This window comes from Cetorhinus maximus, chromosome 13 (assembly GCF_964194155.1).
Source record: "Cetorhinus maximus chromosome 13, sCetMax3.hap1.1, whole genome shotgun sequence".
NCBI lineage: Eukaryota > Metazoa > Chordata > Chondrichthyes > Lamniformes > Cetorhinidae > Cetorhinus > Cetorhinus maximus.
The window spans coordinates 50,123,888-50,145,286 of record NC_135891.1 but is presented as its reverse complement, the minus strand read 5'-3'; the positions used below and the strand labels follow the sequence as shown (position 1 = coordinate 50,145,286).

General features: G+C 42.0%; 1 protein-coding gene across 2 annotated transcripts in view; it reads right to left on the bottom strand.

Moving 5' to 3' along the window:
* Positions 1-7,225: 7,225 nt before the first annotated feature.
* LOC144688602 (docking protein 5-like) overlaps positions 7,226-21,399 on the bottom strand; it is a 510,185-nt gene continuing 496,011 nt past the window's right edge. For both annotated transcript variants that reach the window (XM_078555371.1, XM_078555372.1), the window contains one exon: positions 7,226-7,665. In XM_078555371.1, coding sequence (XP_078411497.1) covers positions 7,601-7,665 — 65 coding nt within the window. In that variant the 3' untranslated portion in view covers positions 7,226-7,600. The remainder of the gene's footprint in view (positions 7,666-21,399) is intronic.

Below are 21,399 nucleotides of genomic sequence, written 5' to 3'. Positions count from 1 at the left end.
ATCCCTAATTGCCATTGAGAAGGTGGTGGGGAGCTGCCTTCTTGAACCGTTGCAGTCCATTTGGTGTATGTTCACCCACAGTGCTGTTTGGGAGGGAGTACCTAGATTTTGACCCAGTGATAGTGAAGGAATGGTGATATGGTTCCAAGTCAGGATAATGAGTGGCTTGGAGGGGAACTTCCAGGTGCTGGGGTTCCCATGCATCTGCTGGCCTTGTCCTTCTTGCTGGTAGAGATTGCGGATATGAGACGTGCTGTCGAAGGAGCCTTGGTGAGTTGCTGCAGTGCATGTTGCAGATGGTACACGATGCGGCCACTGTGCATCAGTGGTGGATGAAGTAATTGTCGAAGGTGGTGGATAGGTTGCCAATCAAGCGACCTGCGTTGTCCTGGATGCTGTCGAATTTCTTGGGTATCGTTGGACCTGCACTCATCCAGGCAAGTGGAGACTATTTCATTGCAGTCTTGTGCACTGTAGATGGTGGACAGGTCAGGAGGTGAATTACTCTCTGCAGAATTCCCAGCCTCTGCCCTGTTCTTGTAGCCACAGGACCTTGGCTGGTCCAGTTCAGTTTCTGGTCAATGGTAACCCCCAGAATGTTGATAGTGGGGGATTCAGTGATAGTAATGACATTGAATGTCAAGGGAAGATGGTAGCAAATAAGTAGCAAATATAACCCCTCTATTCAAGAAGGGAGGGAGGCAGAAAACAGGAAACTATATGCCAGTGGGCTTGATGTCTGTCATGGGGAAGTTATTAGAATCAATCATTAAGGAGGTTATAGCTGGGCACTTAGAAGAGCTCAAAGCAATAGGGAAGAGTCAGCATGGTTTTGTGAAAGGAAAATCAGGTTTAACCAATTTATTGGAATTTTTTGAAGGAGTAACATGCACAGTGGATAAAGGGAAGCCTGTAGGTGTACTGTACTTGGATTTCCAGAAGGCATTTGATAAGGTGCCACATCAAAGATTATTAAGGAAAATAAAAGCTCATGGTGTAGGGGGTAACATATTAGCATGGATAGAAAGTTGGCTGGCTGGCAGAAAGCAGAAGGTATGCATAAATGGGTCATTTTCTGAGCAGGATGTAACGAGTGGAGTCCCACAGGGGTCTGTACTGGGGCCTTAACTTTTTACAATTTATGTCAACGACTTAGCTCATCTAAGTCAGGAGTGAAGACATGGTACCTAAATTTGCAGATGACGCAAAGATAGGTAAGAAAGTATGTTGTAAAGAGAACATGAGGAGGTTGCAGATGGATATAGATAGAGTGTGAGTGGGCAAAGATCTGGAAAATAGAGCTTCATGTGGGAAAATATGAAGTTGTTCACTTTGGCAGGAAGAACAAAAAAGCAGAATATTACTTAAATGGAGAACGGCTGCATGATTCTGAGGTGCAGAGGGATCTGGGTGCTCTAATACATGAGTCACAAAAAGTTAGTATGCAAGTACAGAAAATAATTAAGAAGGCCAATGGAATGCTATCCTTTATTACAAGAGGGATTGAACATAAAAGTAAGGATGTTATGCTTCAGTTACACAGGACATTGGTGAGACCGCACCTCGAATACTGTGTGCAGTTTTGGTCTTTATTTAAGGAAGGATGTAAATACATTGGAGGTGATTCAAAGGAGGTTTACTAGATTGATACCTGGAATGAGTGGATTGTTTTATGAGGAAAGGTTGGACAGATTGGGCTTGTTTCCACTGCGGTTTGGAAGAGTGAGGGGTGATTTGATTGAAGTATACAAGATCCTGAACGGCCTTGACAAGGTGGACATCGAAAGGATGTTTCCTCTTGTGGATGAGTCCAGAACTAGGGGACACTGTTTTAAAATTAGGGGATGCCCTTTTAGAACAGAGATGAGGAGAATTTTTTTCTCTAGGAGGGTTGTGCGATTTTGGGATTCCCTGCCCTCAGAGGGTGATGGAGGCGGGATCATTGAATATTTTTAAGGCAGAGGTAGATAGATTCTTGTTAGGCAAGGGAAACAAAGGTTATTGGGTTTAGATGGGAATGTGGAAATGGAAACACAAGAAGTTCAGCCATGACCTTATTGAATGGCAGAGCAGGCTCGAGGGGCCGAATGGACTACTCCTGTTCTTATTTCTTATGGTTAGGTTCTCTCTTGTTGGAGATGGTAACTGCCTGGAACTTGCGTGACACAAATGTTATTTGCCACTTATCAGCTCTAGCCTGGGATACAAAATACCATTAATAACAGGACTCTTACTAATTCCTTTATTTTTTTGTACTCTGTTGCATATTAAAATGAGTTTAAGATGGTAATATTGTGTGAATAACTTTCAAGGAATTAACAACATTGTATTACCACTGAGGGTGAAGGTGGAGTTAGATTAGCTGAGAACTGAAAATAGGTAGATAGGTTCACATTTGTTCTGCAATGAAGCTCTGTATCAAAACAACAAACTGAAAATAATTTCAACATTATTACTTCAAACAAGCCAACTGCAGAGCTTCATAATCCAACGGCAACCATGATTGATTTAAATGAATAAACTGAGAAAATACTGGAAATACGCAGGAGGTCTGGCAGCATCTGTGAAGAGAATAACAGAGTTAACTATGACATTTTTCATAACTGGGAAAAGTTAGAAATATAATAGGTTTTGAGTGAGTGAAAGGGCATAAGGGGGAATGAAGAATGGAAGGTCTGTGACAGGGAGGCGGACAGGAGAGATTAAATGACAAAAGGTTTAACTGTATAAGGCAAATATAGTGGTAACACTAAGAATAAAGAAACAAAACGTGTGTCCAGGAGAGATGTGAATGGCAGGATCATGAATAACTGTCACCTGAAAGCAAAGTCAAGGAAATAAGAAATAAACAAGAAATAAATGAGCAAAGAAAATCAAAACAACATGGGGACAGAAATTATGAACTAAAATTGTTAAACTCAGTGTTGAAGCCACAAGGCTGTTGAGTGCCATATCGGAAGATGAGGTGTTGTTTGTTGAGCTTGCACTGAAACATTGCAGCAGACCAAGGACAGAAATGTCAGCATGGGAGCAAGATGGAGAATTAAAATGATAAGCAACTGGAAGTTCAGGATCACCCTTTGCAGACTGAACAGAGGTGTTCCAAAAAGCAGTCACCCAGCCTGCATATGGTTTCCCCAATGTAGGTGAGAACACGTTATGAGCAGTGAACACAGTATACTAAATTTGAAGAAGTTGAATTGAATCACTGTTCCCCCTAGAGTCATGGGGGTTGAATTTTCATCTGTGTGTAGAGGTGTGTTTTGATGCACAAATGGCCACATTTTGATTTTATTTGGAGGAAATCCAATTTTTGTCTGCATTTCCAACCCTGTGCCACTTGCCTCTGGGCTTTTTGTAAGTCAGGAATACTTAGTGTGCAAAACGCACACCTGCCCTCATTGAAACCAGTTCCCCATTTTAAATGGCGGATGAAAAAATTGGATTTCCTCCCACACACCATTTTCATCCAGTGGTGCAGGGTTTTAGAAGCTCATTAAATGCATGCCAGGTCTGAGAGTTTGTGAGGAAAAGGGAAAGACTGTGGAGGACCCGGAGCACTCTGAAAGGTAAGTCTAAAATACTTTGACATCTTCAAATATCACTATTACTTGACTTATTGTAATAATCTATTACATTCATTGCAGTATTTCTCCAATGGAGAAAGTACCATAATTTATTAAAAAAATGTTAAAGAAATGTCCTCTGCCATCATGTTTTTGTGCTTTGAATTAATTGGATTGGCAGATCTGGCTGTATTTTTTTAACCGCTTCTATAGGTAGATTGCTTTGAAATGGAAACAGATATCTGTATTGTTAGTGGAATGGGAAGCTTTTGTTATGACAGCTGTTCCATTTAAAATGCTTGGCTGGGTTCCAAAAGCTTCGGCTCAGCAGGTGGTCTGATTGATCTAAGAACTATTGAAAGTTTTACAAGCCTATAAGAACAGAATATGTATTTGATGTGGATACTTATTTGTTTACAAATCTAATTGGCAGTTAAAGAGTTACAACTTTATTTTTTCCCACAGATTTTTTGGGTCCTGTATCAATGATAGTGAGTTTGAATTCAGGGCTTTCTTAGATTGTTAGAGGTTGAATGGTTTTCCAATGCTTATAAAATAATTCCCATTGCATGATTCTGAGAATTATACATAGTACGTACTGCATATGGAGGATACATAGGGGAATATAGGTGGTCTGGGGGAATGTGAAGGGGCATGGGTTGGCATGGGGGGATTTGAGGTGGCATATGGTGGCATGGGGAATGTGAGGTGGCATAGGTGAGGGTGGAAGATTGAGCAGGGTGACGGGTGAGGTATAGGGGGACTTAATATTATGTTGGATTCTGGGCTGCTGTGTTGGAGAACTGAGGCGGGTCTTCTAAACAGCCTGCCACTGCACCTATATTCCCCATGCACTCCATCAGTGCTTGCAAAATGCATTGTGAACCTGACGCCAGTGTGAAAAGATGAAAATCCCAAAAAAAGTCACGTGGGTCTCATGGCATTTTGCGAGCCATGAGAATTAGCAGGTCGGGTTTTCCTGGGCCCAGATGAAAATTCAGGCCCTGGAAGTTATATAATTTCTAATAATCTCACCAATTACAGATGACTGCCAGAAATCATTTAGCTTACTCTTGATAAGTGCAGATTCTGTCAACTGTAACTGCTTAGATACGTTCTGCATATGAAATGAGTATTTATTTGTGTGTTTAGAATTCACTTGCAGGGAAATTGGGTTTGTTCCTTCAATAGGTAATTGTCAGTCTGACTATATCCCTGGAGCTGTTGCTTCAAAAGGTTTATTGTCATAACATCATTTTGCTGCTTTTTTGCATGACAACAGATACAAATATGCTTTTGAAGTGTTAATTTTTAATTGTACTGAGCAGCACCAACCATTTTGATCTAATCAATCAATTATTAAAATCAGATTTCTAGGGACCCTCATCATAAAGATAATCTCACTGCCTGGTACTAGGATTGCTAGATTTTCACTTTTTATCAAATATTATTGGTCTTTCTTTATACATTTCCACACTAAATTAAATAACAGGTGATTCCTTTTCTTCTTTCTTTGATAAATATATTTCTCCTTTGAAAACCCCTTGTACGAAGCCTCAATATACTATAGCTATAATCTCCCGGAAACCTCAAGTTGTTGGTTTGACTACTGAACAGGCTAAACATTGACACTAATCGGCATCCAGTTATCAGATGGTGGAGAAGTTCTAAGTCCTGCATCCCCCGTAACAGTGAGTTCTGCTGGTTTGTGGGACAAGACAAGAAAAAACAATTTGCAAATTGTGTCTTAGCAAAATTGCAGTCAGGCTTTAAGTATCAGTGACAGATGATTGTACAGGGGAGGGCAAAACAGGAAACCATTAACAAATGGAGCCCCAGTGATCTATCAAGAGGATTAATAGCAACTACCAGATATTGGCCCAGACTTTTGCAGAGTTGTGGGGACTCTGTGCCTTATCTAAAATGGTGCTGGGACCTCGGATCTGGAAGATCTGCCCCTATTTCCGATAGATCCTAATTTTGCCAGTTGGGGAAAGGGGCAGAATATGATTTACACATGGGGAAACCCGAACCCTACAAGGCCACTTTAACTCAGTGCTGAGTTCAAACAGACCATATTTTCAGTGGAACTATCTCCTCATTCTGCAGTGTGTAACTTATATTTTTTTAAAGAATAGACATAAATGTTCATAAAAGGTGGAGAAGGTCTGTGGAACTGTTAAGCTGTGAAGCTATTTAAATTCCCTGCCCTTTGAAAAAAAGAAACAGCCTTCTGTGTTTCTGAGTTGAAAAAAATAGTGCTTTCAGTTTCAATAGCCGTTTGTTGACATAAACCTAAGGGCTATCATTATATTACTAATACTGCTTTACTGCTTCCATAATCTGTCATTATCACACTGGGGGGCTTTAAGTTCATAGTTTGATTGACTGCTCAAAGAGGTTATTAAGGGATCAGCTATCTTTGATGTGGGCATTTGGATGCAATTGTTTGTTGTTGTTATGGTGGATTAAGTACTTTAAGGGATTTGAATTAATTGAATGGGCTTCTATTAATGGTGTTTTTTGTATAGTGAAGTTTATAATAGATACTTAGAATTTTATTTTAATTTACCTCAGCATGGCTCCTGAGTTTTGCCATGGTGGATACAGGAGTTGGTAAGGAGGGTGCAAGGGAAAAGAGTAATGGGTAGGGAGATCAAATGTTGGCATGGGGGCTATAAGGAGCCATGGGGAATAGTGGTGGGCATGGGTTGGTATGGTATTTATGAGGGGTCATGGGGAATGTGAACAGGTTTGTTCCATGTAGGACAAGAGGAGAGACCAGAGGAACCGCAAATGGAATTGCTTGGTGCTTAAAAGGAAATAACTATAAATACTGGAAATCTGAAATTAAAATGAAAAATTTTGAGTATGCAGCACAGGTATCCGAAAGGTTAATGCTTGAATAAGAGTGATTATCAGAACTGGGTTTGGTATTTGACGTATGCATGTCGTATGTATGACGTATTTATCCCAGCATATCAGAACATCATACATCTAAAACTGAACAGAATTGAAAGTTAAATTACCAGCAAAAAATTGCATCGGTTGTATTGTAATTAAGGTACATCCAATGTATAAGAGCAAATGAATCTTACATTCTGTGGTCTTGGTTCCCCATGGTTCAGTAACCTTAGTTAATTTGGGTGCCACATTTAGAATATTAATTTCCCTTATTCTGGCGCTAGTACTTTGAATTGTTGAGCACACTAGATCTTGTCTTAACAAATACCCAAGTCAACTGCCCAACTAATGCCTGAAAGCAAAGATGTTAAATGATAGAAATAGTCCAAATCCAGAACAATTTTCTTAAAACCACTGAATATTATGGTCTAATGCATAAAATGCTGTGAAATATCTGTTACTACAACTTACTTGTACTTTCCATTCACTTTGCAAAATCTTGAACCTCAGAGATTGTTCCTCATTTTCCATTTTTGGATTGATAATTGTATGGTGCTCTAAAAAAAAAATCGGTAACAGATGCCAAAGCAACACGGTTGTAATACAGAGCAGTTTGCACACTTCGGACAAACCTGGAAATGCACAAAATTATAAGTAGTACCTTACTAAAGCCTAAAAATGAATCCATGTGTTAGTGAAAATTTGTATCCTCTGTAAGCAGCACCTAGATATCCAACCACAAATCTGTACAGGTGATGAATTTATTGTTAATCAAAAGAACAATTTTGTGATGCTGCTGCTAAATCAACACAGTCTTGAATCTTAGTGCTTAACAAAAATACTTGATTGTCATGGTTGGAAATGATGCTGTACATTTTGGAACACAAGCTCAAACCTTTAGAAAAAGCAAACCTTTCTTTCTGTGCATTTAGTTCAATCCTCCTTCCCCTTTGAGTTACTGCAACTCCTGAAGAGGAAGTGTGAATTTGTAAAAGAAAAGGGATTGCAAATATCATTTAAACCCCGGTCCATTTCGCTCAGCGTTCCTCTTGCTTGTTCCATTGAGCAGGTTCGGTGTCACAGTCTGAAGCAGAGCCATTAGAAAATGTTCCAGCTTTTGGAAGTTTTTGTCAGTGCTGTGAGCTGTAACTGGGGATGGTTTCTGCACGAGGAATTCTCAGTGGATATGAGTCATCTAAGAACAAAGGGGGGAATAAAAAGACTGCTTTTAAAATTAAATATAGACAAGAACAAAAAAGCTATAGAATGAATCATAATTTGAATTAAACAGGATAATCAATGAGTCCTCTTTATATTAAATTCCCCTTATAGCTTCACAATGTGAATCTTTTCAAAGGTAGAATCTTTTTTAACTTCAGTCCATTTTGTTTCATAATTCATTTATTAACCTACAAAGCATCATTCAATCTTTGGACATATATTCAGGAAAATTGTGCTGACTGTTGGCAAAATAACTTGGAACACAGTCAAAATTTACATTCTAATCATGTTCCTATCAAAGCAGAACCCAGCACTTTCACCACTCCTTCAGTCAATTTCCAGTGATTGAAGAAAAGCAATTTTTAAAGTGCTGTCAAAACTTTAGTCTTCTATCATACCTCCAGGTGAAAGACTTCAGAGAGGCTTTTAAAAGGCATGTAAAAAACACTTGTTGGATAAGAAGAGCAGAAAGCATTTGTCACTAGGAGTGATAACCAGGCCATAAGCTCATATCAAGATATTTTTCAAGGAACTTTGTGCTTTCAATAGTCACAGAGAAGAAGCAGGTTGTTTGGACAATTCTCAGGTACAATGAGACCATAATAAATGCAGACACTGTAATTTTTTCTCTCTCTGTGTTTCGCACCTTGGTATGAACTAGCAAAAACACTTAGCCTGCACTGCACTTATTTTTTTCCCTCCACCACCTCTCCTTAATGACATTAGTTGATAGCAGCTCAGCAATCTGTTCACACGACGATTTTCTTTACTGGGGTCTGGCCCCACAGATAATGGAAACTCTCCAGCACATCAAAGAAGTGATCATTGCTCACGTACTCCACACTATTCAAGTAGGCATCTGATGCACATACTTACACACTTTCAACAGGCTGGCGATCAGAAGTAAAAGTATTGGTTAATTTTCCTTGCCCTACTAAAGGGATGCATAGCCAAACTGAAGCTTACTGTTGACCCAGCAAAAAACAGTTAATCCAGCACTGAGAATCAAAACTGGGGCTTCATTGCTCTGTATGGCTTATAGTTATTCACTGGATAAAGACTGGGATTTTCCATGCCTGCCGGCATCAGGCGTGTTCGGCGGCATGAGCGGACAATATGGCGAGGAGGCCTAAAATCAGTTTTATGATTGTCCGCTCCGCCCGCTGATGGCGGGCTACGCTCTCTGCCATCGGACATTGGGAACCTCATTGCAATACATCAGCATATAATTGTAAGACCAGCTCACCAGACTCATCCCACCCCTGCTGGATCGTCTGCCCATGTTGGTGGGAAAACATGCTGGTGTGTTTCACAACAGCGTACATAAGGCGTGCACTTGACGGGCTGCACTTTGCTCGGGACTTCAAGGTTTGTTGGCCTACCTTGCTTTGGTCAGCACTCACAGTCATCAGCGCCAGGCTTCACAGGCAGCACCACATGATTTTTAGAGGGGCTATTGGCTAAGGTCTTTGTCTACCAGATCAGCCATATGTGGGTGGATTTTCAACGGCTGCAGGGCAAGTTCTTGCTTGGGGGGCGCTGGGGGAAGAAGTGGCCTCAGGCAAGGGAAGAGACTGCAGGACGAGGGCTGTATTGGGGAAGGAGGGTAACCCAGAGTGTATGTGGGGGCACATTTTGATCTGTGCAAGTGGCCTCAAGATGGTGAAGGCTGAGGAGGCATTCTCCAGAGGAGATGAGGCCAGATGGACATGTGAGGGTGTGTGTGTAGGAATGGGTGGCGATGTTCCTTGAGCTGGCAGTGAGTGAGGTGCCAGTGAATGCGTGTTGGGCTTGAGTGTGTGAGTTGAGGCTGTTAAACCATGGAAACTCAGCACTCGTAAATGCCGTGCCATTATCGGAAATGACGACTTCTGGTAGTCCACGAATGGCAAACTCTGGCATAGTTCTCAATTGTAGCGGCCAACCTTGGGGACTTCACCAACCATTCGTTCAACCATTTTGAATGGGCATCAAAGTGAGCAGAAACATTGTTCCCAGGAAAGGTCCAACTTAGTCAATGTGTAACTGCACCCAGAGTTTACCTGGCCACTCCTATGGGTGTAAAGGAGCTGTCACTGGCAACTTTTGCAGTTGCTAACATTGCACACAGTACTTTACTAAACTCTCTATTTCACCATCCCAGGCCACTATAGATAACTGTGCTGTGGTCTTCATTTGCGAAATTCCTGGATGGGCACTGTGTAGTTCAAATAAAAGTGGTTCCCTTGCCTTTTGGGGAGCTCCCCACAATAAGATGCCATCCCGACTGGTTATTTCATGTCTTCTGTTGAAGTACAGTTTTGCTTCGTCAGATGTGGGCTCCTGTGACCAACCATATCGCACTTATTCTCGTACCTGAGATAGGACTGGGTCCCGACTTGTCCAGTCTCTGATCTGTTGAGCACCTACTGGTGAGGAATCTAAGAAATTTAACAGTAACACAAGTTCCTGTGGAACTGGGACATGCTCATCATTTTCCTGCAAAAGGCAAATGACTAAGGGCATTGGCATTTGTGATTTGATTACCAGGCCTATGTACAAAAGTGTAATTGTCTGCTGCCAGAATTAAAGCCCTATTAGTATTTCTCTACCTTCTTTCAACATGCCTTCTTCTTTCTAGCACAGACTTTATTCTCAGCCTTCTTTTTGACTTCACTATTGGCCAGACTTCTCTCAGATGCCGGCTCAACTTGTCTGAGCTCAGTGGCTGAGTCTCCCAAAATTTCATTATCTATCTGTTTCTTGGGAAATTGTGCGACTTTTGCTTCCAAAGCCTCTTTGGCTTCATTTAGCTGATTCTTCAGCTCTTCCATCTCTTTTTTATATTTGTTTGCTACCTCATGCAAAATGGAACATGGTTGTGTCTTCTTTGTCATCTCATTCTTCAGTTTGTAGAGAGAAATGCTGAATTCTTTCTGTTTCTCTTCATACTTTTCCAGAGGTACAAACTTTGACCTGAGGGAATCTTGCAGTGTGTGATGGTCTTTAAACAGGTTTTCTTTTTTCCTGCAAAGGCTTCTCACCTCGTCTCGAACTGTGTCATCAAGCAAGGTCTCTTCAAGTTTCTTCTGCTGTTTTTCCATGTTTTTGCTTAAGACAGCCTGCATTTCTTCAGGTTTTTGAGTCCTTACACACGCCTTTTTCAAAACAGGAATGCTTCCAGCTTTATTTTAGAATCCCAGTGGCCAATCAAGGTTGAGTTCCCTTAGCCAATTTTGCCCTAGAAGGCAGAGGATCACTCTGCCTCTCAATACTAACACTGGTAGCTTTGCCAATTGGCTTCCATAATGGACAGTTACTCTGCTTATGCATTTTACTTGAATGTCTTCACCCGTATATGTTTTTAGTTTGGCGGCTGTTTCTTCTAAACTTAGTTGATGTTCAGCATTGTTCAAATATCTGAAGGTATGTTTCCCAATTACTGTAGTGGAAGCTCCCACATCCATTTCCATTCTAACAGATTTGCCATTTACTTTCACTGTGACACATTTTGGTTCTGTCTTTCTAACTTTCAGATTAAACAATGAGTAACTGTCTGAATTTGTTGTTTCAGGCTCTTCTACATTGTAGATTTCATTGAGCTTCTTCTTTTGTTTACAAGCCTTTCTGAATCTTTCCTTGCATTGCCTCATTATATGTCCATATCTATGACAATAGTAGCATTCAATTTTTTAAAACTGCCAATCGTTAAAAGACTGATTGTTTCCACCTCTATTAAAATTATTCTTCAATTTCACTGCCAAGTTATTTTCTTTATTCTTCGGCAAGCGGGGACTGTTTCCCGCTTCTCGGCAGAGTCTCGCTTTTTTGCGCCACTTTCGGCTGAGGTTTCCAGCCTGATGTGGAGGACGGCATCATTTTGCGCACCCTGTATTGCTTTTGAATCTCTTACTGTACTTTCCATGGCCAGCGCTATTTTTAGTGCCTTCTTGAAATCCAGACTCACTTCAGACATTAATCTTTTCTGAATAGTTTCCTATTTCACACCACACACTAAATGATACCTGAGCATGTCATTCAGAGTTGTACCGAACTCACAATGTTCCATTAGCTGTTTCAAATTTGCAACGTAGCAAGCAATTGTCTCACCCGGGGCTCTATTTCATGAATTAAAACTGAACCTCTGCATCATGACTGAGGGCTTGGGTTGAAAGTGATTCTTCACGAGGTCCACCAGTTCATCAAAATTCTTTGAATCTGGGGCATTGGGTGCCATCACACTTCAAATCAGACTGTAGGTTTTGCTCCCACAAGTACTCAAGAGGATCGCTCACCTCTTCTCTTCCCCCGTAATCTCATTCACTTGAAAAAATAACATGAGCCGTTCTATGTATTGAGACCAATCATCTGTCGCCGATTCAAAAGGATCAATTCTCCCAAATTGTGGCATTTTGAGAGGGGATAACTTCTTCAATTCTAATGGAGCTTGCTACAATCACTGGGTGAGGTACAGTGGTGATATCGTTTTAACTTGATCTCTTCTGTTCAATCCTGTTTCACCCTCGACGCCAGTTTGTTGTAGGGTGGCTGAGTTATACTATTAATGATAGAGTTGATCTGCAGACACCTCTTGGGTGGAAACTTCAAATTTATTTACAATATACTCAGCAGCAACTACACGTGTGCTTTCAACTCCAACTCGATCTTTACATTGATTGCTGAGGTAGCCTGCGCTACTCTCCTATTGGCTACTACAGATCATGTGATATTGCCTGACAAGTATTATTCTTAAAGGTACATTACACTAAATAAATTCATAATTACTACAGCGTGCCGTTAGCATTATTTTATCCATACCAAGAGCAAGATACAAACATTCAAGAAATGACATTGTGTGTATTTATACTGTTATAAAATAAAGAAGCTGGATATGTTACTGGAGGAAATTCAATGAGAAACCTGGGTAAATGTTACTGCTCTTGAAGAAGAACCTGCAAGTAACTGACTGATCAACGATGATAAAAAGCAATATATTAGTGGACAGTTGTGACACTGTTATAATTAACACTCTGGGGCATCTCAGAGAAAGCAGCTCATAAGTCATATGCTGACATGTGTAATACTGTAATTCAGATATAGCACTTAAGAGACATACTGACTCCAATAAAGTTAGAAAAATTGACAATATTTAAGGCTCACAGTATTGCTTGTGCACCATCGACAGCAGTGTCATTCTGAAGAATACATGAAATATTTTAGCTAGTCCTTTGCTTACTGAATAGGTTTTAAGATTATATTTGTTTTCTTTTTAAATATATTTGCCATTACCAATTACTAAACAATGTCAAAAATTTCAAAAAAACAGCCAGTAGCATTGGGAGATAGTTTTGTCTGTCCCTCTGATCAGTTAAGTGGAACAGGGGCCAGGTTTAAATTTATTCTTCTCTGACTTTGTAGCAAACTAATGCCTCAAGGTATCTCTGGAAATAGAACTTCAATATATTGCAGTTTTGCCCATGATGGCATTATGAATCGTTTAATCTTGGATAAGTATATATATTATTAAGTTCAATTATTTGTATTAACAAGCTCACCAGAAGTATTTTTGCCTTCTTCATTAAGTGGTCTGAATTTCATCAACCTTGCTCTAAGAAAATGTTCGCCTCATCTCTTCCAAACTCTATAACAATGGACTGATTCATTAAAAAGGAACTCTGTTTTACAAAATAAATCAAACAGCAGCTTCGATGTAGACTTAATTGAAAGTTTATCATGTTATCTACCATTACTCTGCTATTACCATCAAGCCAGGGGATCAACCCTGGTTCAATGAAGAGTGCAGGAGGGCATGCCAGGAGCAGCACCAGGCACACCTAAAAATGAGGTGTCAACTTGGTAAAGCTATAACACAGGACTACTTGTGTGCCAAACAGCACAAGCAGCAAGTGATAGACAGAGCTAAGCGATCCCACAACCAACGGATCAAGCTCTGCAGTCCTGCCTCATCCAGTCATGAATGATGGTGGACAAGTAAACAACTCACTGGTGGAGGTGGCTCCACAAATATCCCCATCCTCAATGATGGAGGAGCCCAGCACATCAGTGCAAAAAGTAAGGCTGAAGCATTCGTAATAATCTTCAGCCAGACGTGCCGAGTGGATGGTCCATCTTGGCTTCCTCCAGAGGTCCCCACTCTCACAGATGCCAGTCTTCAGCCAATTCGATTCACTCCACGTGATATCAAGAAACGACTGAAGGCACTGGATACTGCAAAAGCTATGGGCCCTGACAACATTCCGCCAATAATACTGAAGACTTGTGCTCCAGAACTTGCCGCGTCCCTAGCCAAGTTGTTCCAGTACAGCTACAACACTGGCATCTGCCTGGTTATGTGGAAAATTGCTCAGGTGTGTCCTGTACACAAAAAGCAGGACAAATCCAACCCGGCCAATTACTGCCCCATCAGTCTACTCTCAATCTATCAGTAAAGTAATGGAAGGGGTCATCAACAGTGCTATCAAGCACCACTTGCTTAGCAATAACCTGCTCACTGACGCCCAGTTTGGGTTCTGCCAGGGCCACTCAACTCTTAATCTCATTACAGCCTTAGTTTAAACATGGACAAAAGAGCTGAACTCCCGAAGTGAGGTAAGAGTGACTGCCCTTGACATCAAGGCCGCATTTGACCGAGTGTGGCAGCAAAACTGGAGTCAGTGGGAATTGGGGTGAACTCTCTGCTGCTTGGAGTCAACCTAGCACAAAGGAAGATGGTTGTGGTTGTTGCAGGTCAGTCATCTCAGCTCCAGGACATCACTGAATGAGTTCCTAAGGGTAGTGTCCTCGGCCCAACCATCTTCAGCTGCTTCATGAATGACCTTCCCTCTATCATAAGGTCAGAAGTGGGGATGTTCGCTAATGATTGCACGATGTTCAGCACCATTCGCGACTCCTCAGATACTGAAGCAGTCCATGTTCAAATGCAGCAAGACCTGGAAAATATCCAGGCTTGGGCTGACAAGTGGCAAGAAACATTCACGCCACACAAGTGTCAGGCAATGATCATCTCCAACATGAGAGAATCCAACCATCGCCCCTTGATGTTCAATGGCATTACCATCAGTGAACCCGCCATTATCAACATTCTGGGGGTTACCATTGAGCAGAAACTGAACTGGACTAGCCATGTAAACACTGTGGCTACAAGAGCAGGTCAGAGGCTAGGAATCATGTGACAAGTAACTCACCTCTTGATTCCCCGTAGCCTGTCCACCATCTACAAGGCACAAGTCAGCAGTGTGATGGAATACTCCCCACTTGCCTGGATGAGTGAAGCTACCACAACACTGAAGAAGCTGGACACCATCCAGGATAAAGCAGCCCGCTTGATTGGCACCACATCCACAAACATTCACTCCCTCCACCACCGACGCACGGTAGCAGCAGTGTGTACCATCTACAAGATGCACTGCAGGAGTTCACCAAGGCTTCTTTGATAGCACCTTCCAAACCCACAACCACTAGCATCCAGAAGGACAAGGGCAGCAGATAGATGGGAACACACCACCTGGAAGTTCGCCTCCAAGTCACTCATCATCCTGACTTGGAAATATATCACCGTTCCTTCACTATCGTTGGGTCAAAATCCTGAAACTCCCTTCCTAACATCACTTTGAGTGTACCTACACCATATGGACTGCAGCAGTTCAAGAAGGCAGCTCACCACCAGCTCAAGAGCAATTAGGGATGGGCAATAAACGCTGACCCAGCCAGCGAAGCCCACATCTCGTGAATTAATAAAAAAATACATATATTACCTTCTGATCTGATTCATGGGAGATGTTGGCAAGATTTTAACTCATGGAAACCTATTTACTTACAGAGTTATAAATTGGACTCATGGCTTTGATTTCCCCAAATAGAATATGTTTTTGAAGCACTGTGAGAAACAAAATTTCCTAGGATATAGCATGTTTTATTCCATTATCAGATCTGTACATCTGAAAATATTTACTGGACTAGATTTCCAAGCAGATAAGTGTAAATGGTCAGCAAATCTAATCTACTATTTCTGGCCATCCCCTCCTCTTTCCATTCACCCATGCTTCTAGTTAATTATTCTGAAGTCTCTTAATTGTTTATTTAGATTATATTTAAATTGTTCTAGCATTCAACTGAGAATAAAATATATACCCCTTAATGCACTTAACATCAGACCCTTTTCTCCAATGTGCAATTATAGCTATTTTTCTCTCTATAGCCACAAGATGTCCCCATCTGTCAAATTCCATATAGACGGTACCTTAGGTTTACTAAACAAAAATATGCAGAAGCATTTCCAATTCCACATGGATTTCAAATACAGAAATTTGACATCAGGAAAACTGAAAAGGTATGCATACTTTGACAGAAATCAATGCTTAGTTTGTTGTTAAATTTTGTTACGTTTTAATCTGAGTTCATTCTTTTTTCACAGAAGCAAAATACTTCTGGAAATATGAAATAAAAACAAAACGTTGGAAATACTCAACTAGCCTGGTAGCATCTGTGGAGCAACAGAGATAGCGGGTAAAATTTAATGTGGTGAGTTTGGAGCCAGGGTGGCATTTAATTGTTGGGAGGGTGTTGGGTGGGAACCCCGCCGTCTTTCCGTCTTTATCCTGACTGAATCCATGGCAAGAAGGTTCATGGATGGCCTTCCCCATCCTACCGCCAATTGAGCCATTTTAAGTTGGCAATTAATGCCCACTGAAAGCCACCTCATTTTCTTTGTTGCTGATCAATCTAACCCACCCCCACCCTGCGGCATCCACCCCACCACTTCCATCCCGCCATCACTCACCTTGTCCTGTGTCCCTCGGTGATCCTGGGCCTCGGGCGGGTGTCATACAGCAGCCACTGCCTCCCTGGTGGTGCTGCCATTCAATAGAGCTGCTGGCCTTTAATTGGCAGGCAGCTCTCGATGGGTGGTACTTCGGCCCCCATGTCCTGGATCCTGGGGAAGGCCTGCCACTGTCCAGTTAAGTGCCTGAGTTGCACATGATGCTGCAGGCTTTCCCGAAAATGAGATGACATGCAGGTCTCGCCGGCTCTTTAACCGGTGGGCAAGACCCCCATCGCTCTCATTAAATCCAGCCCAATGTTTCAGGTTAATTATATTTTATTTCATTCTCTATCACATTGCCCAAGGATGTTTTGTGCAGCTCGGCACAGTCACATGTCATAAATATAAATATGGCCCTGATTCAAAAGAGAGTTTCTGCTTGGTAAAACGTGTGGCGCTTGGTTCTGAAAACTCTTGCGCATATGTTTGTATAATGTACAGAAAGAACATTTGCTGCAAGTCAGGGATGCACATAAATTACATGTAATGTAATTTCACAAATGTGTGTATGTATGTGTGTTTTTTGGAAAATCAAATCTCTATTGATTTCCAATCATCAAACCTCATGATGTTAGTGTTTAATACACAGTGGCTACTGTGGCTGAGAAGGGGAATATTAATGATATGTTTGACTAAATTGAAGAAATATGCAACCTTATGAAGTATAATGAAAAAAGCAAACAATTGCAAAAGGTCAAATGTCAGTTAAATTGAGAACTACCGGTACGTAGGTTGCTTTAGAAATAGTCAACTTTATGTTTCTATTGGATAATGTGAAATGGCTGGTCTTTTATTGAAGAACAGAAATGGACCTAAAATAAAGTAGAAGGTTAAAATGCCTGAAATATATTGTAATTTTTCCTTGCATAGTTGAATTTCGCTAAGATGCCATGAACCCCGATATGAGCAAGCATAATTTATTAAATAAATTTTGATTCTTTTTAATGTAGCCTTAGGTTGGAATGTGAAATAACACCCAAATCAAATGCTCATCATTGAATTCATTGGGCAGGATTATCCCCCCGTCGGGGGCGAAGTTGAAGGGCAGGCGCGCACAGGTGCGCTTCCGATCGGCGCCGCCAATCAGGGCCGCGGCGCCATTTTACGTGGGCAGGCCAATTAAGGCCCGCCCAGCGTGATGTCCACACAGAAGCACTATGCCCTTCCTGTGTGGGCAGTGGGGGGGGAATCCCAAAATCAAGAGCGCACTCTTTCGCGCGAGGGCACAAAAGAGCGCAATCATCTCCCTGAGGTTAAGTGCAACCTCAGGGAGATCGGCTCTAAATGTCAAAAAGCTAAAAGTAGAAAAATAAAATTTCCGTAACACGTCCCCTTATGTGACACTGTCATATGAGTTGGGACATGTCCATAATTTTTACAAAAACTTTATTAAAATTTTTAAAAACCTACATGAAATCTCATCCCGCCCGTGGATGAGGTTTCATGCTTTTTCTAATTCGCGCCGGGGTTCCAGGCCTGCCCACCAACCTTAAGGTTGGACGGGCAGGTCCTTTAATTACTTAATTGACTCTGTCAATGGCCTCAATTGGCCATTGACAGGTCGGTGGGCGCGCAGCTGATTTTGCTGCGCCCCCGCCTGCCTGAAAATTTAAATGACGCGCGGTGACGTTGGGAGTTCCGCCCGACGTCACCGTGCGTCATTTTACGCATCGGCGAGCGGGCCCCGCCCCTGTTCGCCAACGCATAAAATCCTGCCCATTGTGTTACTTTGAAATAAATTATCTTAACAAAGGAACATATACTTCAGATATAAACCAAGATATGTTTACACATTCATAAAAAAACATGTTAAATTCTGCAGATATTTTAAGAGTGATTATTTTGATGATCTCTATGATCTTAGTTTTGTCAGCCTTCAATTCTTCTACAAACCTGAGCTCGGTACCACCAAACCCATGCTTCTTGAATTATTTAATCATATCTGTTTCTCTTTTCAACCTTGGTGGTACAACCAGGATGGTCCTTCATCTAGTTCTTCAATGAATAGATCGTTTCTTCTCACCAGAAGTTGTAGTTTTATGAAAGCACATATAACAATTCCGATGGACTGGCTTATAAATTGGTGAAACTGTGCTTTGAATCATCTCTGGGGAAGGGGAAGCTTGGTATATGACATTCTCCAGAATAGTCTGGAGAAAGCAAGGAAGAGAAGGCAAAGTTCAGCTCCATGCATGTTATTGACAGTTATCACAGTTATACACTGTTCTATCTTCATATCCATGTTTGGATTTTGCCTGGAAACAGTTGAAGACTCGGTCATCTGGTGCTCATATGGGTGCTCACAAATAGTTCCCCCCCCTCCCCAAAAAGAAAACGCTAATCAACAGGGACAGATGGAAATCTGACCAATTACCTACTAGCAAACATGGTCTAGTCAGGGAATCTTGTGGTATACAATGAAAAAGTAGAACAGAAAATCATTGTCTTGTTGGAATCAAGGACAGCAGAATATATACATATATAAATACATATATATATCTGTAGTCAGTCCCCATTTTCAAGTCATCACTTCTGCCCTTTTTTCATACTATATGTTTGACAATATTTCTGACAATTTCGGAAGCATCCTGTCTTTCTCAAGAGAAGCAGGCATAGCTCACGTGTGGTTTTGCCAGGATAGTGGGCTTGCCCACGGTACGGGGTACCACTGACTGCACGAATGTTACTTTGCAGGAGCCACACCTAAATGTAAAGAGGTACCGGAACTGCAAAGGGTTCCACTCCCTGAATGTACAGTTGCTGTTGTACCATACAGGTGAATGCCTGATATCCTGACGAGTCATGATGCCTTTTATTCTTTGCTAGTCTGCTGTATCATCAGCTTATGAGTTACCCTGAGAAACCTGATAGTGGCTATTTGAGTGACAAGGGCTATCTGCTGACCACCTGGCTCATGACCCCAAGCACACATGGGCATCATGCAAACAATGAGAGTCATGCTGCCAGGTACAATGAGTTGCTGAAGCGATGCTTCTGCTGCCTGCACCAGTCTGGAGGAGCCTTGCAATAGTCCACAGGGAATGTTGTGATTCATCATGGTCTGCTGCATCCTGCACAGTCTTGCCATCATGAGGGCACAGTCTTTGCCAACAAGTATACGTGGGGAGCAGGAGGAAGGGAGGAGATAACCAACACAAGCCCTTTTTGGCCAATCTCACCATGATCGGCTCATCCAATTGTGGTACCAGTGAACATAACCTCAATTCCCCATTCAGCAGTCCCACGCTTCACACTGTTACCGACCGTCACAGAGTCCCTTGACCCCAATATTGAAATGAAAGAAAACAAACGTTTCAAGCCAATTTGATCAGACAAATTATCCACTTTTTTAACCAATGTTAATAAATCCCCTTTGTGCATTCCCCTTAGTGCTAGTCTGCAATCTGCCTTTGCGTGGCTTAGTGTTCTATGCAGTGGTGTCCCAGTGGATGCAGCATAAGGCTGTTGACTTTTGGTTGGAGAGAATGCAGATATAGTCTTACAGGACAACCTTGAGAAGCTCTAGCTGGCCCTAGAAGGCACCGAGACATGGGCTGATTGGGTTACAGGCAACAAGAACACTGGCAGAGTGTCAGTGTTAAGAGGACAAATCCTGAGAGAGGACAGCAGGTTTGGGCACTACAAAACCACTCCTCCCAGGCAGAGCCGCAGCAATCCTAGTATTCATCTGGAGGACAGATTACTATATTGCTGGACAATCCTTTTGAGTATTGGTATCCGCAGCTATGATGGCAGCATTCTAATCTTCATGGCAAAAAGCTGACCTTGCATGACATCCATCTGAGATCCATCTGCTGCAACACCCAAATGGTGGAAGGCTTTTGCTTGTCCTGCAATGGAAGCTGAGATGCTGCATTGCAGTTGGTCAGCAAGTGTTCTCATGGCATTGACCACCACATCCATGCTGGAAAGGATGAGCTTCAAGCTCTGTGCAAAATCATGTGCAAGGTTGGTGCCAGATTCCACCATGCTCCTTGACAGTGACCGCAGGCATTCTGGCAAGTCTGCCAACGCATTTCTGCATGCATGTCCAGCAACCTCTTCCTGTACGCTCCATCATTGAAGTTCTAATCTGCATCCACTGCAGCAGAACTCCTATGCGGCCGCACCCTCCAGCAAGCTGGCACCAGTGCTATCCTTTACCTTTGCTCCGGTTGTAGGCCATGTACTTAGTGTCTCATCATGTGCATATCTCATTTCTATTATATCCTCTAAAGTAGACAATATCAGTGTTTGAGTTAGTGGCTGCAAGTATGAGAGCAAGTGAAGGTGCCTCTTCATCATCACTGTCTCCCTGTTCTTCCACCTTTGCAGGACCAAGTGGCAGCCTTTAGGCATCTGAAAGGAGAAAGGCTCAGGTGAGGGGGGACGGAAAAGAAAGAGATGTATGTTTATCCAATCTGTAGCTTAATTGAACAATGAGGGGGAAGTAGGATGTGAGGAGGAGGATTGGGTATGAGCATTCCATCAGCTTCAATCCTTTCAGCCCTGTTGCTGACCACAAACTCACTCATGCCAACTCCAAAGACAGAAAGCACCATCTCTTTCCCTGGGATGAGGACATGTAGTCATGTCTGATCCCTGCCAGTTAGATGCTGCTGCCTTTTGTTATCTGCAAGAGAACATTGCATTGAGTGTGATGCAATGTGTTTGGATGATGCGGCTGTCATGGTTGAAAGGCTGGTACCATGAGAAGTGAGTTTGAGGCTCACAGCAGTGCTAAGTGTGTGAGGGTGAAGTGAAACTATCAATGTTAGGTGTGAGTCGTGATTGACAGAACTTTTTGTTAGGTCTGCGATAGGGCTATGGTATTTGGTAGGGCAGTTGGTTGTAGGGCAGTTGGTTGTAGGGCAGTTGTTAATAGGG